This window comes from Sycon ciliatum, chromosome 6 (genome assembly GCF_964019385.1).
Source record: "Sycon ciliatum chromosome 6, ocSycCili1.1, whole genome shotgun sequence".
NCBI lineage: Eukaryota > Metazoa > Porifera > Calcarea > Leucosolenida > Sycettidae > Sycon > Sycon ciliatum.
In genome coordinates, this window is record NC_088648.1 from 5,044,903 (window position 1) to 5,063,874 (window position 18,972).

Genomic DNA, 18,972 nt, shown 5'->3' on the forward strand with positions numbered 1-18,972 from the left:
AAGCATGAAATCAAGAAAACGAAACACAGAGTCGTAAACACCCCAATCAGACTACTCAATCATGTGTTTGCAGATTGTGAGCTATATTTCGTTTTTAGATTACTGTTTAAGGGGAAACAAAGAAAACAGCGGGGCACAAGTTATGTATTATAATTCAACAACTAACCGGGTTTTGAACAGTCAGACGTGCACAGGGTAGTAGCGCCAGACTGACAAGGAGTACTGAGACATTCCACGGCAAGAAAGTCCTTGTCAGTCTGGTGCTCATTTCCATACACATGACATCCAAGAAGTCAGCAAAATACGCACAGACGCATGGTTTCACTCGTACACGCGCCAGTTGTGAACACAGCTTAAGGCACTACATCTGTCGCTGGATTACCTGATGTTAGCGGCCGTCATGACTTCCCATGAGGACAAAAACGAAAATACACTTCATATTTTACACAGTAAGCAACTTTCACTGCTCAAAAAATGCTCTATACCTAGAGAGGGATGTTGTAACAGTTTACAACACAACATAGATGTCAACCTCTTATTGTTTTCATCTTTGGCTTTGTCACACAGGTACACTTTGTTCACAGCTTGCCACTGTCGGTTCGTTTCCTGTTGCACCTATTCTTTCGTTGTGGTTAACATTCTATTAGCGGATACATGGTATGTTTGGGTTGTCTTTTACTTGGAACTAACTTGAAGCTAACTTGGAACTGTTTCAGATGGTGCTGTGTGCAGCCAACCTTGCATGCTGTCCAATGATTGGGATTTGTTCACGGGTAAGCATCGCAGTGCATCACTTTGCAAATGGTCAATACTTGCCTGGTTGAGGGAGGGAACTGGTCACAGGAAGTTCGGCTAAAACATGAAAATACCCCAAACACTCCAACACAGATTAAACAAATTCGGTTACTCACGCTTGCAGTCCCCTTAGTCCAAATGCCATCAAAATAATTAAAAGACTTGCATACTATTGGGTTCAGTAGACGATAGCCACGGGTACAGTTAACATTTGCCACATTGCCAACATGTCCACTCGATATGGTTACATTTCCATTTTTTACTGTCGGCGTACTCGAGCAGTAATTAGGTTTAGCTACTTCCTCCGTTAACAAAAACTTCGTGATGGATTTTGACTGATGTGAAAACGCTTAGAACAGGTCAAGAACAGTTTGTATCGACTTCAAATCACTGGACGAAGGTGATTCAGCCTATGTACAGCGTCTTCACAAGAGAAACTGTTGGCGGAATGAGCAGAGAGTTCAGTTTGCGTCGCTTTCGCTCGATTCATTTTTGACCTGCGTCGCTGTCGTCATCTGCTGCACGCGAGTCGTCATCTGCTGTACGCGAGTCGTCATCTCTCTCGAGTCGTTGTTCAGGTCGTTTCAGCCTCGCCTCGACTTCTTTGATCACACTCCCCTGACCTTGATGTCGCCGTCGTTCAAGTAAGTTGGCTTTCAAGGTGCGTGATCCACCGCGATGGCGATTACTCGTTTCCACCAGGGAGTCGTGAAAAATATTTTACGACTCCCTGGTTTCATCTTCGCTCTCCAGAACTCCGCGAAACGAGGAGTAAAGGCACAGCCAAACTGATTCCATTTTCTCTAATGGATAACAGCACTGAACGGCAGCGGCTAGCAAGTCCAATCGAGTTTCTTTAGCCACGAGACTCGTATCGGACTGCAGACTTCTGAAGGAATGCATGGTCATCAGCATTCGAATCTGGGCTTTGCGCAGGTTGAACAAGAACTTGAGTTCAGAATTATTTTCATTGAGCCGTGCGATCGGAGCAGCTCCTTGTTCACTCGCTCAACGTGTGGGCTCGCTGCTCCGTTTTATCGCTCTCTATCACTCTCCAACTTACTCAGTGCTAAAGTGGTAGAGAGGCCAAGCAGCGCAATATACCCTCGGAGAAGTGGTATTTCAGTTTCGCTCGCCATGATTGTCATCACCTATGTTTCCACTGCGCAACCATCGACTCGGCTCGGCTTGTTGTGAAAGGTCGCTTTCCTTTCATCGTATCTCTGTCATGGCATGCCAGGGAAGGCCAAGAAAGTGATTGCGACTCATTTCACGGCAGTTTGTGCCCAAATCAGCCCCTCAAAATTCCATCACGAAGTTTTTGTTAACGGAGGAAGTACCAAGTATTTGTAAATGATTGACATCCATTAAGACACCGAAAAAGGCGCATGAAAGAAAAACAAGACATCGAGACACAAGCATTTTAGCACCCAGATTGGAGTACTTCTGAAAAATCATGTCTTTTTGTATTTTGCGCTATAATGTATGTGGGGTTAATGCAACTAGTTAACCCTTGTTAGAGCTCATCACTGACTCTCACTGGACAGGAGACTGCGCTCTTGAACATTATCCTTTCGAATTGTCACATGTTGTCACATGTTGCACGTTGATACTATTAGTGTATTGTAGTTACGAATTGTGTACAGAACTGTCACATGCTGCAAGGGCAGTATTGTCAAGACATGCTAGGTCGCTTGCAATATTGGTGCGGCGCGTATCACTGCTATGTATTTCGCGAGTGTACTTGGTCCGCCAAGTTAAAATTGGCGCTTATCTTCTCACTTGGGTTTTCGGTGTTCTGCCTGTGTCACACGGCATGGAACCACCGATTCACCATCCGAACATAACCATTGACCATTGCATCCGACGACATGGCAGCACAAACCATCACAGAAGTTACGATCGGTTCGTTTGAGTCTTTTTGACGGAGCTGCCGCCGACGAACACTTCCGTCAGCGCAAGAAAACACTGCAACCTTCACTCGAGTCCGTAAAATAGGTCAGGATGTTCGCATTTCAGAGCGATGGAGAACACAATTTCTGTCTACTTCCAGCTGTCTGATGGCAAGGATTGTTTACCCCGGGGAGGTAAAGAAAAGCTGGAAAAGTGCTTCGCGAGCTTGAATTTCAGGGCTTGCACAGTACAGCGCCTAGTGAAGGGCTATCACCAGCAAATCGCTGACGAAGAAACTGCAGCTCATGTCGACATCTCCAGAAAGTGAGACCAATCCGGCGGACACACTTCGAAGCTCACAGAGGACAGGGCAAAGGAGCTAATCAAAATAAGCACCAAGTCCTGAGGGAAACACTCGTGCAAAGGACTTTCAGGAAACTAGCCGAAAAGCCTGGTGCACGGCGTTAGGACATACATGTAGGTGCAGCGTAGAGTCTATGCACAGGTACTACATCAAGCGGAAGCTATCACTGCGCTGCATGTAGATCTACACGCACCAGCGGCTCGCGTGGGTGCTGATCAGCAAGTACGACAAGCGCAAGATGCGATTTGAAAAAAGGTCACTGATATGGCGTTGCCTTTTTGTCTCAAACAAAGTCGCATTATTGCGACGAACGGGGATAACACTACCAGCCAACATGCGGGTAGTCTCACTCAGCTTCTGATCGGCGAGGTGACAGGCATGCACTGCCTTTGAGCGTGATTCGAGACGAGGAGAAGTGGAAAAAGCTATGAAACGTGCAGCAGCTGTCCGGATCGAACGTTCTGAGCTCTTCCTCCAGCGACGATAGTGGCGAGGAGGATGTGTAACTTGCTTGAATTTTCGACTGAGTTGCTTACTGACATGTAAATAATCATGTACATAGTGCTTTGTGATCGTGGCTTGCTTCAAATATTCGTATTTCCTTCCTGAGACAAGTGTGAAGATAAGTGCCAATTGTAACTGGGCGGACCAAGTAATATCTATTTGTTAGTCTGTTAGAATTACATCACGAGTGCATATGTGTTACGTCTACGTCGAGACACATTTTATGATACAGTAATTGCTATGCGTGTTCGTACCACGACATGTTCACGAGCGGAATATCTTGTGAATTGTGCTATTTTCTGTAGACATCCGAAGAAGTTGGTATTCCATGTCCTCTCCATCACACTTCACTTGTACTTTCAGATATACACTGCTGCACACAGTCTTCCTCAACATACTCTACATCTCACTCTTTTTTCCCCACACAAAAGCCCATTTGCACACGGTTTTCTCCGCTCCCCACAGAGTACTGCTATCGCTGCCCACTGCTCATGCCAGCGATGTTCCACATAAAGGCACTCAAATTATCGACTTAAGAGAGCAGCAGAGTCCATTGATTGTTTTTGCACTTGCAACCAATACTGGCATTGCCTGGACATGTGCACTCTGGCCAAATCATCGTCCAACTCAACTCCCAAGTCAGTGTCGATGCCAATCGCTTGCCAGGTTATCATCATCGTAGAACTCCTCATCACTGCAGATCGTGGGATTGCCAGCCTCAATAATTTTATGCTCGATGAAAGTGTCGCCCTTAAATGACTCGTCGCTCTCCTTACTTTTGTTTCCGACGCAAATCCACAAACTATTTCATCCTGAAACGAGAGATCTTGGAAGCTCAGGGCCCTACGCTATGCATTCGAGGGTAATACGACACCGTCTACCACCTTGATGACCTAGGCAAAAAAGCATTGAAGTGCATGCAGCCTGCAGCGCGCTGTAGATCTACATGTGCATGTACTACGGTACCAACCTTAACGGGTGTGTGCCTGGTCACCATGCTGCACAAACTGCCATGACGCCTGAGCCACCTTTTTGCCAATTTTGGTGTGACTTGTCACTTTTCAGAGCTTGTAATTGTATAGCACAAGAGCTCGCAGTTCGTCGTTTTAGATCGACCATTTTGCTTCGTGTTCAGTGTCAGTCTTGGTCAGATCAACGAAGTGGACAAGCTGGGTGGACAGGACATGGTAGGGATTTCAGTTATGACAGTATCACAGTGTGTAGTCGTAAGTATGGATTCTGACGAGGAACCTCGGGAAGAAGCTGGTCCTCCTGGATTGAAGAAAAAGCTGGAAAAAGCTGCGGCTTGGCTTCAAAGAGTCGTAGTCGCTACCGCCAGGAATAACGAAGAGCAAGAAGGGAATTCACTTCGCTTTCTGCAAGCACTGCAACAGTAGTTTCAGCGTTGGACACGGAGGTTTCAATGATATCACGTGGCAAATTACACTAATGATCAGTCAGAATGTTGACCTGAAAACGAGTATGCAAAACTGAAAAAATCTGCAAACTGGCACCGGGCAGTACGCATGGGGGTAGAGGTTTTTGGTGTCTGGAAACCACCTTTTTTCGGGCAATCTTGCCAAAGGAAAAATGTGCCTACTGGATTGGTTATTGTGCATACGCGTTGATCGATGGGCAGTTTACAGTACAGTGACTATGTTCTTGTTTCGAAGTGAAAGAGAGTTGCTTTGCATGCAGTTCAACTTCAAAATACATTATTCTCTCTTTCTTCAGTGGAGTTACCACAGAGAGATCGATCCGTCTAGCTCTGGTCCCAGTGTTACCAAGTGCCCTCTACCCCCATGCGTATTGCCCAGTGCCATTTTGCATAATTTTTCCGAGTTTTCCGTACTCGTTTTTTAAAGTCAACATTTTGACTGATCTAGTTCACTTTTGAAGCCTACGCACGAATTCAGTACAATTTTCAACTTCACCAGGTCATAACTTTGGTCTACTTCGCTTGATTTTCATAATCTAGGGCTCGTTGGAAAGCTCTAGGCAGGAGCAATGCCAGGATGCCAAGCTCCATTATGAAGCAGCCACAAATCAGGCGCGGTAACACAGCAAAGTCGTCTCCAAGCCTAGTCATGATGCAAGCACATCGTCCCATCAACACAATTCTACACTCCTGCATGCATCGCAGAACGCTCAAATTTTTTCCAGGCGATTCAAACTTCCGCCGGCCACATCATTATAAAGTGCTCAGTCGCTCAAAGAGCGCACAAAAAAGGGCCCGATTTCCCCCAAAATGGCGAAGAGTTCGATCGAAAAATTTGATTTTAATAAGAATACCTGAATACGGCGCGCGATATCTCTGGAGTCCGACATCGTAACACTACAGCGATTGTTACATTGGACAGCTTGGTGTTTCTGCTACCACGTAGACTCTTGGATTGTTGAATTTGCACAAGAAACGATGGAGTTACGATGGTTTTAGTAATCGATCATACACATGATCGTTTGCGGGATATTTGATTGAAATCCGTACTGCGGACAAAACTTCGTTTTTCCGTAAAATACGGACAAATACGGGCGGTTGGCAACACTGTGGTCCGCTCCTGGATTGGCGATGACGTTCAAGAAATCCGTTTTGTCTCGATATTTGAGTCAACGGCACGCGCGATGCAAGTCAGGCCAAGGATTCGATTGACGATGTCTCCTTCCAAACTGGTGACTCAAATCAAGATCTCCAAATAGATCCACAGACTGCCACGCCTTTCGTTCTCGCTCATGTGCGCAGCAGAGATGTTTGTCACAAACGTTGTCGACTGGAAGACGTAAAAGTGTGCGTCTATGATCCCCTTCTGCTGCTTCAGAACGGCCGCGACTCAAGGGCACATGGATTCGCTTTTCTTCCGCGAGTTTCCATCGAAGCTAGGTCAATAACTCTTTATTGAAATCATGTGGAACGTTGCCAATACATGCTGAAAACTTCGTCATAAGAACAGAGAGAAAGATACATGATTGTACACGTACGTGGAATGTAAGCAGTGTTTTGATGAAACGAACATGCCTGGAGCTGGAGTGGACTAGTGAAGTACCATAGACATCATTTTACGGACTGTAGTGTAGCCTGGGCGCCGTGGGCGGCTAGGCCTATCAAAAAATAAACTATAAGACGCGTTTGTGCCCGCATGATAGCGCATGCAGTCGGAGGAGCCCACATCTCACCAGCACCAGCGTTCATTGGTGACCTGCACCCCTGATCTTGAGCCCCCCCCCCCCCATCCTCCCTAGCCCTCACCGTTATCTCTGACGGGATGTTCGGGGGATGCGCATGTGAACAAATACATAATTATACAGTGGGTCCCCAGAAAAAATACCAACTGTAGAAACACCCCTTTCAAGACCCGGTGCACGCCACTGGGCCACTAGGTAACACTGGCACTAGGTAACACTGACCATGCTACCTGTCTGCAAGTCGCACGGTTGAGGCAGGCGTCTGGACAAGGGAGATCCGGATGAGAATACCCCTAAACGCTTTAAACAGAGAGTAAACAAGTTCTTTCACTCACCATGGCACTGAATTAGATTTTCCCACTTGCCGTGCGTAGCATTGTGCACACCGCAAGTCATTTCGGCGTTCACATTTTTCTTTGTCTCATAACCCCAGTGACAGACAATGTATGCCGTACGGTTAAGGCCAAGAGACGAGTACTTGTCCACATATCCATTGCTTATTTTGATATCACTTTTGCAATAATCAGAGATAGCTTTGAAGTATTGGTAAAGGATTGACATCCGTCAAGACACCGGAAAAGATGCATGAAAGCAAGAAAAACAAACACAGAGTCGTAAACACCCCCAATCAGGCTACAATTTTTTAAAACTTGGATATTGGATATATGAGACATCATGGGCAGCAAAAACCAGGGTTAGGTGATATTAGTTTTTGATGGCTTTGAACTGTCCACTAAATGAGTGATCTATGGGCCAAAACTTGGAGCTCTGGGCACCTTTCAAGATGGTAAAAAGAATGCCTGAAATGATGAGTGAAGGTCTACAAAAATAGTCAGCAAAAAGGCAAAATGGAACACAGTTACAGTTGGCTCTGATGGAGTGGTTGAGAATAATTTAAAGCACAGAGTCTCTAGTTGATAATTATAGATAACTTGTTGCCTGCACTTGCTACTATGAACTTGAAAACTCAATCCCTGTCATATGTGCAGGTTTGGTGGTGTACGCAGACTTGTCTGACAGAAAGAAGCCAAGCAACTGACGTTTTACATGGCTGGGAACAACCTACAAGACTAGGTATGCATGCTGGGCCAAACCAGATACATCCACCAAGCATGTCTTGCTCTCCTACGTACAGCAGCTCGTAGATCCACGTCCATCTCAAAAAGACATTAATCCACGTTTGGACTTTATCCTGACAACGTCTATACGCCACTACACGTATACCAGTACTCTTGCTCCTTTCTCTGACCACTGTCCGGTCATAGCAATGATGGGTTTCGACGCGTTATCTCCTATGTCACCCCTAAGTATAAAAGTCATGTTGACCTCAATCTGCTTCGAGACCGGCTTATAGCTCAACCGTTACTTGAACATGTTATGGGTGATGGTGATGTAAATTTTTCCTGGAGAGCATGGTCATCGCACTTCTTTTCCATACTTGATGCGTGGACCATACGGAAACAGCAACGGTGTCCAGGCAAGCACATATGGTTCAATGATCATCGGCGAAGAGCACGACAGCTTCAGCAGAAGCTCTATAAGTTGCATTTTCAGAAACCTGAGGAACGGCGCGTCGCATGTGTGTGTGTGTGTGTGTGTGTGTGTGTGTGTGTGTGTGTGTGTGTGTGTGTGTGTGTGTGTGTGTGTGTGTGTGTGCCTGTGCCTGTGCAACTGTGCATGAATGTTTTTCTTTGTGTGGATGTGTATGTGTGTGTGTGTGTGTGTGTGTGTGTGTGTGTGTGTGTGTGTGTGTGTGTGTGTGTGTGTGTGTGTGTGTGTGTGTGTGTGTGTGTGTGGTGCGTGTGTGGTGCGTGTGTGTGCGTGTGTGCATTCATGTGTGAGTATGAGTGTATGTGCGCATGTACAAGTGTGTGTACAAGTGTGTGTGTGTGTATGTGTATGTGTATGTGTGTGTGTGCATGCGTGATGTGCGTGTGTGTGTGTGTGTGTGTGTGTGTGTGTGTGTGTGTGTGTGTGTGTGTGTGTGTGTGTGTGTGTGTGTGTGTAGCTGTGTGACGTGATGTGCGCATACGTTTGGGTGCGTATGTGTTGGCATAATTATCAGTGGTCTTCACACATACATATACTACAGTACTGTAGGATATCTGGTAGTCCTATTCCCACTATCACTTACGTGTGTATGTCGGCAATGCCGTCGGTGTAGTTCCCAAGAACACCATCACACCACTAAGACCGTAAACGGATGTTGGGTAAGACACCGTGTACGAGACTCGGTCCGACGCTTTGAAAGTTGTTACCCTATCGTTGCCCATTTGATAAATAGCACGGGTTCCACATTCTCTTCTGAGATTAGAGTTGCAAGACATAACTGCAATACAAGTGACAGACATCAACTCAGCATACCGTATGCAGGGCCATTCTAAGCGGTATCTGCTATTGCTTTTAGAATGACATGTAATGAATATCTACTTGGTAGCCACTGCATGCTTAGCTCTGGGTCTGTGTCTGTGGTCCATTTGAAGTTACATACAGTCGACCTACCCTTATAACAATATTTGCGTCAGACTAAGACATATTGTTATAAGGATAATAATGTTATGGGTGTCACTAATTCATGTCATATACATACGTCATACTATGTGGGCTTTGCGCAGCAAAGCCTAGTTAGCCCATGCACACGCATGCTGGTGGTGGAGTGCTGCGAGTGCGTGTCATGTGACCACCTCGTGACTAAGCCGCGTGCGCCACGTGTGGCCTCGCAAAATTTTACGGACAATCGTAGATATGGCGTCTAATTTCGAGACGTGTTTTGCTGAGCTGTCTTTGTGCGAAGGAGCATTCTTTGCAGTTTCTGTTCAAGTTGCAGTTTTTTTTACATCAGCACAACGGCTTCCTCCATATCCGCCCGGATCCCGACCAATGAGGAAGCGTGCCTCGACATCGTCTGGTGGCATCGCTTTGCGGCCGACTGGAATGGGAAGTCCTTCTTCCACGACCAGGCCTGGTCCTGTTCTCCCGACCTCCAGTTGTTCACAGACGCCCCCTGCGAGGGCTACGGGGCTACTTCCAGGGCAACTGTTTTTTTGGGAAGTGACCGGAGGAGTTTGAATCTCCTCAGCTAGGCATTCTTCTGGTTAAGGAAATGGTTCCCATTGCTCTAGCTTGCTGCATTTGGCGTCCGTGCTGGGCAGGAAAGAAGCTGTTGTTTCATTGCGATAATGAGGCGGTAGTTAGAGCTTGGAAGACTGGTTCATGTAGGAACAAGCATGCCATGGCGTTGATTCGCTTTGTGTTAGCTGTGGCTGCCAGGTATAATTTTGTTGTGGGTTGTGGGGAACGGGGTGCCATGGTTTCTAGGACTACTACCTTTGTGGGGCAAATGGGCCTCCTATTATGTCTGTATGTTGTGACACCTGATGCCAGCCGGTCGTGTGAGCCCTCGGTGGGCGATTGGCTGGCCTCGGTGGCCGTTTGTGTGCCCTCGGCGGGCAAGATCATATCGCCCACGGTGGGCAGTTTGCTGGCCTCGGTGGCAATTTACGCAACCTCGTTGGGCTGTCTTCTGGTTTAGCCCTCGACGGGTGGTTTGCTGGCCTCGGCCACCAGTTGTGTGCCCTCGGTGGGCAGTATGCTAGTTTAGCCCTCAGGGGCCATTTTGCTGGCCTCAGCGGCCATTTGCGCGCCCATAGTGGGCCGTAGGCTAGCTTAGCCATTTGTGCGCCCTCGGTGGGCAGTATGGTAGTTCAGCCCCCCGGAGGTCAGTTGCGGGCCGCGGTGGCCATTTATGCGCCCTTGGAAATGCTAGTTTGGCCCACTGCGAGCGAGTTGGCTGGCCGAGGTGGCAATTCGGGCACCCCCTTGTGGGCTGTACATGTATGTGGTTGGCCCACGGCGGGCGGAATGATAGAGCCCTTGGCGGGCCAGTCCTTACGCGAGTCTATTCTTTCATCACAGGCATGCATCTTTACTCAAACAATTATTATCAAAGAGCATATTTAAAGAGTCGGCGTGGAGTTGTTGTCTGGCCATGTCTGCATCTATTATGCTCTTTATTGCACTAATAAAGAGCATATTCTTGAATATTTGAATTGTCCAAAAGAAATCATGGCAACCCCCGACCCAATGTGTCTTTGTATGTTTGTGCACGCCGTAGTGAGTGGTGCGTTGTGCGGGTGTCTGCGTGTCAGAGCATGGGTACGCCGGTGGCGTGTGTGTGTGTGTGTGTGTGTGTGTGTGTGTGTGTGTGTGTGTGTGTGTGTGCCCATTTTATATTGTTATAGGGGTAATACCGTTATACCAATATTGCTATAGAGGTAAGGCATTGACTACACAAGTCAATGGAGTAATTTGGCTTGGCAGAAAAATATCGTTAAATGGGTAATATCGTTATAGAGGTTATCGTTATAAGGGTAGGTCGACTGTATTTACACTGACCCTTGCCTCAAGTCATGCTTTCCAGTGCATGTGGGGGAGTGCAGCATGACATGGCTTGTACATTTCAGCTCAGTGTGTTCTGGCTTCCAATGGACGTGATTTTAGAGTCACAGCGTGAACGTTGGTGGGGTACTCACTAAACCCCAAATTTCAATTGCAGGCTTGTAAAATAAACTTTAATTTCACACTTTTGGTGACTTTACCACCGTGGTGGGGGCTAGTTGGTGAGGAGCAGGTAGCTTTTGCTTGTGGAATCAAAGACATGAAGCTACAATGTGGCTGATTCCACAAGAGCCAGGTGCATACGAAAAAAGTACCTTAGCATCAAAGTAAGTCACTTTCCTTGTTTTCAGGATTTTTTTATCCTTCAAAAATTTCTGAGATTTTTGAGTTGGTACCTTTTCATTCAGGCCATCATTTATTTCGGGTTACATGCCCAGAAAAATACCGGTCGCGTCGGTCGGTTTTCTTCTTTTTTTTGCTGATATTTTAATTGCAATTGCGAATTTGGACTTCACGGAGAATTTTAGGGCTCACAGTACGTATGCTGATTGCCAGTGGACATCAGCGCCATTTTGATTGGGGCACTCAAGTTCACGTGATCCTTTCGCGTGCAGGGCTGCACTAGTTCTGTGCATGCCGTGTAGATCTACGTGCAGGCTGCAGATGGAGCTGCTGTTTTCTTGCTCTGTCGGCAAACACAATTTCCCACAAGTAGCTAGAAGATGGAGAAGCTTGGGAGGCCTTGATCTTTTCTGTAGTTCGGGAGATGGACATCGAACATTACAATGGTAGTTCTCCGTGACTTACCCTTGGTACTGAGCTGTGGCTAAGGTGAAGTGAGGGACGAACTACTCAAAAATATCGCAAGCCTACAAGCGCTTCGGGTCACTAATGCCCGGGAAGAAATAGATGAACACTAGTCTGCCACGACGATACTCCACAATAACCAGCTCACACTCGGCTCTACCCACACCTGACAATGGATTTGGAAGGAATGAGTTCGTTCCACTGCGCAGTGAACGAAACGGCAGGTGAGCGAAGAGTTGTGCACGCCGTCGCGTAATCTTTGTAGTTTGAGCTAAGATCTGCGGCGCTTCTCACGATCCTAGGTAAACAGGCCACGAACAAGCCGTCCATCCATGGTCAGAAAGTAGTTGCAAGGTCGTTACCAGGAACGTTTGCAGAGCTGATTCCATGAAGAACAACATGAGCGCACAAAACAAATCACTCGAACACGGCGCTGATCGCCTTGGAAGGTGATCAACACGTATTTTGAGTAAGTGTCCTTTTCTGGAATGCAAAGCTATGTTTTCCGCACGCAAGGTACATGAAATCTGTGGTGGTATGCGTGACAAGGTTGCGCATCATCATTATTTTTTTCTTGAGTTGCCGTTTTCTGTCATGTCAGCTTGTGCACGGTCTTCTTCTCGACCTTGCGCGCTTCAAAATGTAAGAACTGCACAATGGTTGCTCCGATTTTGACGATCTATGGCTTAAAATTTTCTTGTGGGACCTGGCCAGAGGATTACTGAGCCATATTTTTGGTTTTCACCGAGCTTGTGTCATCGATTCCCACAGATGTTTGTCCCATCGAGGGACGAAAATCCACAAAATCCCGTTCGTGGGTCTCAGAGCACGGATTTGAAAAAATCGTTCGGTAATCCTGTAGTCCTTCAGCCAAGGAATCCTCCCTGAAAATTTCATGGGTCTCCGGTAAGTCGATCTTTAGAACGAATCGATAGAAGATTCAAAAAAATATTCAAAATTCCAAAGCCCGGTGATTGGCTGAAACACGGTTTTCACTGATCACGCCAGCACCTCGTGGAACAAACTGGCGCTGGTGTTGAATGTACGCAACTGTGAGCCCTAAATTTCAAAGTATTAGGAAATTAGAGGCCACATGCCACGTACTGCTCTTTTCTCTCCGAAACTCAACACTTGCAAGCCAGATATGAAAGAAATAATCATCAGTCACACCACCGGGACTCGAACCAGGGACCTTGCTATTCGCGAGCAATACTCTAACCAACTGAGCTACAGTATGACTCTTATCCACAGTGATGGTAAATCTATCCTTTTTCGTTCAATCCATATCTGGCTTGCATCATACTGGCAACTCACACCAATCAAGAGGGCCCTCGGCCATTCGCTTGATATCATGGGGAGCGCGGCAAACAATGTCCACTGCGAGCAAATACAAATTCCAATTTCAAATTTGGACTTCACGGATAATTTCAAAGTACAGTGCGTATCGGTCATAGCGTGGTCGTGTAAAAGAATATACTGCCTACAAGAATGAACTCTCATGTTTTCATAATCATAGCATGGATTTCAAGTGCACATTTATTCTTACAAGCAATTTTATCGTACAATAGAATATATCGGTCCTAAGAATGGACTTTGTGTAGCAAAACATACCAGATTAGTACAAACAAGAGTAGATAAACAAGAGTGTGCAACTCCGGATCTCACCTGCACAATCTGCCCACGGCGGAATTTTTTGTTTACGTCACCTTTTTTCAGAGAAACGCGGATTTTGCCGCAGAGCAGTGTGAGAGCACGTGCTGGGCACCGACCTTGTAGTGTAAAGCCCAGCCAAGTGCATGAGGGAAAACTCTCCAAAAGGCTCGCAGCGCGTGCGTCGTCGAAAAGATTACGTCAACAAAAATTTCCGCCGTGGGCCAACCCATCCGCGAGTTGCACACTCTTGTTTATCTACTCTTGGTACAAAGTATATCGCCTATAGTAATACTATCCGTCCAATGCTGGTCCGATCTGACTCGCGTTGGGTCGTATTGCTGCGGGTTCAACTGTTGTGGTCATGTAAATCATGTTGCATAGCCACATGGTAAGCCTATGTGACTATGACCAGCCGCATGTACCGTAACACTATATTGCAAGTACGATGATCTTCCTGCTTCTGGGCACATGCACATGATATGTCACACTTGATTTATCGTGTGTAAGAAATATCGGAAATAAGAATAGAAAGTCGTTTTTCAAACACCCACGCTATAACCGATACCTCCTGTATTAGGAAATTAGAGGCCACATGCCACGTACTGCTCTTTTCTCTCAAGTGTTGAGTTTCAGAGAGAAAAGAGCAGTACGTGGCATGTGACCTCTAATTTCCTGATATTTTAATTAATTATATTATTTTTGATGCATGCCAGACTGGTATGCACATAATCATGTGTGCAGCACACAGCCCAGATCTGATAAAAAAATGCGTGTTCGATAAACAAGGCCGTCACAGCTGGGGCGGCTCCTCAGCCGCCCCACTTTTTGGGTAGGTTTTTTTGTTCTTGTTTTTTTTAGCACACTGCAACAAAGCGCGCGATGATCGCAGCTCAGCTCAAGCGTGGCAAATAATGAAGAATCCTTGTCCTCGATCGTGGTTTGTTACAGAATAAAAGTCTTTCATTGCAGTTACAATTAAAATGGCACCAAATGCCTGGAAATGCTTGCCATTGCTTCAATTTTTGAAAATTTTCTTGGGGGAGGGGTCCAGCCAGCTTCCTGGAAACTAGCCCATGTGTCCCCCATACACAAGAAGTCCTCCAAGTCAATTGTTTCGAATTATCGACCTGTGTCTCTCCTCAGCATCCTGTCGAAAGTAATGGAGAGTATAGTCAACTCCCAGCTTGTCAACTTCTTGGAACGCCACCGTCTGCTGAATACTGCTGAATACGGTTTTCGTCGTGGCACCGGAGCTGCAGACCTCCTGACTGTCCTACAGTATGAGTGGGCCAATGCTATGGCACAAGGTGGAGCTATGCAAGCAGTTGCCGTGGACCGTATGATAGCGGGGGCTTTTGACAAAGTGCCTCATGCTGGCGTACTTTACAAGGCCCGCCAGCTGGGGAAAGGGGGCTCACTGCTCGCATGGCTTACCCACTACCTGCAATGTCGCACCATTAAAGCTGTTGTTCATGGCCAGAGCTCATCGGTGCACCCTGTCCAGTCTGGCGTCCCACAAGGTAGTATCCTTGGACCTACATTGTTCCTCGTGTACGTAAACGACTGGCACAAACCTGAACACTTTTGCTGATGATACAACTTTGTACTCCCTCCTTGACCAAGCCTCGAATGCCTTACTACAACGCAGCCTAGATGAGCTTCATGCCTGGGGCAAGAGATGGAAGATTGCGTTTAAGCCATCAAAATCGCAAACTATCACTCTGTCGCACCAGCGTCAGGATACAGTGACTCCCCAGCTGTCATTTGGCGGAACTCCTCTCCCACCAGATGAATCTGTGAAGGTGCTCGGAGTGACGTTTGATTCTAAACTGAGCTACTGACTTCACCTTCAGCAAGTGGCATCACGTGCTAAGCAGCGGCTGGGCCTCCTGCGGAAGGCAGCACCCCTCCTCAGCCACGTGGGCAGGGTGACTGTTTACAAAGGATTTGTCCGGCCAATGCTGGAATATGCCCCCCTTCCGTGGATGGGATCAGCTCCCTCACACCTGGCTATGCTGGATGCTGTCCAGCTCCGCGCCCTAAATGTCATAGGCCCTGGTACCATTCTTCCCAGCCTCCTTGTTCGGCGAAAGGTCTCTGCTCTCTGCCTACTGTACAAACTGATGTGTGGCCATGGTCTGCCTCAAGTTGCAGCCATGTGTCCCCCGCCGGCTATACCGCCACGTCATCGCCGCACACGAGCAGCCCAAGCACAGCACCATCCCCACCAGCTTGAGCTGAATCTCTCGCCACGAGCTCCTGATTACCTTCTGCGCTCTTTCCCATACTGCCTCGTGCCAGTGTGGAATAGACTGCCACAGGCAATTCTGGACAAGCAGCCAGCCCGGAAACACCTGCAGAGCTTCAAGATTGCTGCATACCGTCACCTGCAACAGAGTGACTGGTGCTCTGCTCATGACTGGCGTTTAGGACTCTTTCCCCTTCGGTGAAGACTGTATTAAATTCTAAATGTTCGAACTCTGGTGTAGTGAACTGACACTCGGAAAACAACATGCAGACATGGGACACAACTAAGAATGCAGAGAATGAAACCAGGAAAACGCAAAGGCAAACAACAACCACAACTGTCACTAATCTGGGCAAGAAGCTAACCACCATTCTCTCAAACTTGACAAACTCTCTCTCTCTCAAATCACTGTCCTCAGCAAAACGTGCCCGCGTGCGTGCATTGGCTTGCGCCGCATGCATGTACACAACGATGTGGCATAGAGAGAAAATGCAGCGTACAGAAAATGCATGAATCATCGTAGCCATAGAGATACTAATTATGGAGACTGCCAAAGTCCGCGTGCACGTGCAGCGCGGAGTGCAGGTGGAAAAAAAAAGAAAAGCAATAATAATTTGAATGCAGAACAAAACAGAAACTAGCAATCTGCTGAAGTGAAAGACTAAAGAATTGTTGATTACGGAGGTGAAAACAGTGTCTGTCAAGGGGTGCTTGCACCCAGCGACAGGGTGACAGCACACCCTGTCAGCGAGAGTAAGTTTCGCCAAGTAGATCGTAGCGGAGTTGCCGCGGATGGCGATAATGCAACGGATCAAGTACTAGTAAGTACATGTACATTGCAACCAAATTAGTGTGTCAACAATTCTACTTATAATAAATTAGCACGATTCACAAGATATTCCGCTCGTGAACATGTCGTGGTACGAACACGCATAGCAATTACTGTATCGTAAAATGTGTCTTGACGTAGACGTAACAGATATGCACTCGTGATGTAACAGATCTAACAGACTAACAAATAAATATTACACTCGCGAAATGCATAGCAGTAATACGCACCGCACCAATATTGCAAGCGACCTAGCAGGTCTTGACAATACTGCCCTTGCAGCATGTGACAGTTCTGTACACAATTCGTAACTACAATACACTAATAGTATCAACGTGCAACATGTGACATGTGATAGTTCTGTACATCACCACCCTCCCTTACGAACAGTGATTGAGTGAGGCAATAGAGATAACATAACTTACTCAGAATCCACCTCTTGCAGAACGAGCACAGTACTGGTGGCTTACTCAGAATCCACCTCCAGTGGGACGAGCACATTGATTGGTTGGCGGCAGGTCTTGCCGCGGACGAGAATGTCGACCACCCGTACGTTGCCATCTTTGCCTGGGTACACTTGCAGTATTCTTGCGAGCGGCCACTTCCCTCTTGGAGTGCCAGCTTCCAAGAATAGCACTACTTCACCAACACGTACATTGCGGTGCAGATTGCGCCATCGTTGACGCAGGTTGAGCGCTGGGACGAGCTCCTTCAGCCACCTGTCCCAGACGTCCTTACTCAGTCGCTGAACTGCTTTCCAGCGATGTCTTGGATTCACGCGATCAGCTTGATCAGCCAGTTCCTCAAGTGCCAGCGACAGGTCGGCATGGCTGGTGAGGAAATGCTGTGGCGTGAGTGGGGTGAGGTCACTCGGATCTGAGCTTATCGTCGTGAGCGGCCTGGTGTTGAGGAATGCTTCCACAACTATGAACGCCGTACTCAGCTCCTCGTCTGTGCAGTCTCCGTGCTCCAGGATTCCACGCAACGCACGCTTGGCACACTTCACCATCGACTCAAACACGCCCCCATGATGGGGCGCCTGTGGGGGGTTGAAACGCCACTCGATGTGCTCCGATGCGAGTGCAGCGCTCACTCTGCCGGAATTCAGCTGCTCGACTGCATCCTGCAACTCCTTTTCCGCAGCTACGAAATTTGTGCCGTTGTCCGACACAATCAGAGCCGGTCGACCGCGTCGCTTCACAAATCTACACGCTTGGCACACTTCACCATCGACTCAAACACGCCCCCATGATGGGGCGCCTGTGGGGGGTTGAAATGCCACTCGATGTGCTCCGATGCGAGTGCAGCGCTCACTCTGCCGGAATTCAGCTGCTCGACTGCATCCCGCAACTCCTTTTCCGCAGCTACGAAATTTGTGCCGTTGTCCGACACAATCAGAGCCGGTCGACCGCGTCGCTTCACAAATCTTGTACTCAGAGCCAGCAGGAAACCATCAGTGTCGAGGGAGTATGCCATCTCCAGGTGCATTGCTCTTGACTGGAGGCAGGTGAAGACGCACAGATAGCGCTTGGTCTTGACCCTGCCACGACCTTGCTTCGTCAGGAATGGCCCTGCGAAATCCACGCCCGCTCGGTGAAACGCACGTACAGGTTCTGCTGTTCTGAAGCTTGGCAACGGCGCCATCAACTGCTCAGCTGGCTTGGCCCACTGTAACTTGCAGCCAGGGCAGGAACGTCGGTGAGCCTTGACAGCGCCGAGACCACCAACCACCCAGAACTCGCCGTTGAGGTTTGCCAGTAAGTGGTTCTTTCCAGCCACATGCTTGCACTTCACATCCTCATGCGCAATACGTAGAGCCGTAACAGGGTGCTTGCCTGGCAGGATGATGGGTTGCCGGGCTCTACTGGGCAAATGATGAGCGGTTTTCAGGCGCCCGTTCATGCGGAGAAGCCCTGGCTTCGCGTCTCCATCCCACTCTGGCATCAGATGGCTAAGTGCATGCGCCTTGGGCAATGGTTGACCGCTGCGCTGGGCCTTGATGACGTCACTGTAAGAGTCCTGCTGAGCGTTGGCAAACCAGTGGAATTCAGCATTGCGAACTTCGCTCACTGAGAGCTCGGGCACTTCTACTGCTGGCAGGGCGTGCCTTCGCTTCAAGGCCTTGCGAGTCGGACGGCTGCCATCGCGTGCGACACTGATGCTGGATGTAGCGCTGGATGACTGCTGCGCTGTAGGGTCTGCTGGCTGAGCCTGGCGGTGTCGACAGTTGTCCGCAAAACGTTTGCACCATGCGGTGACCCGCACAAGTCGTAGCCAGCTGCTAAAGTTGACCGGGTTGAG

At 47.9% G+C, this 18,972-nt stretch overlaps 1 protein-coding gene across 2 annotated transcripts in view; it reads right to left on the reverse strand.

Moving 5' to 3' along the window:
- LOC135819230 (E-selectin-like) overlaps window positions 1–18,972 on the reverse strand; it is a 98,379-nt gene that overhangs the window by 65,063 nt on the left and 14,344 nt on the right. For both annotated transcript variants that reach the window (XM_065332397.1, XM_065332395.1), the window contains exons 3-4: window positions 8,871–9,065; window positions 7,072–7,269 (exon numbers count right to left, since the gene is read on the reverse strand). In XM_065332397.1, coding sequence (XP_065188469.1) covers window positions 7,072–7,269; window positions 8,871–9,065 — 393 coding nt within the window. The remainder of the gene's footprint in view (window positions 1–7,071; window positions 7,270–8,870; window positions 9,066–18,972) is intronic.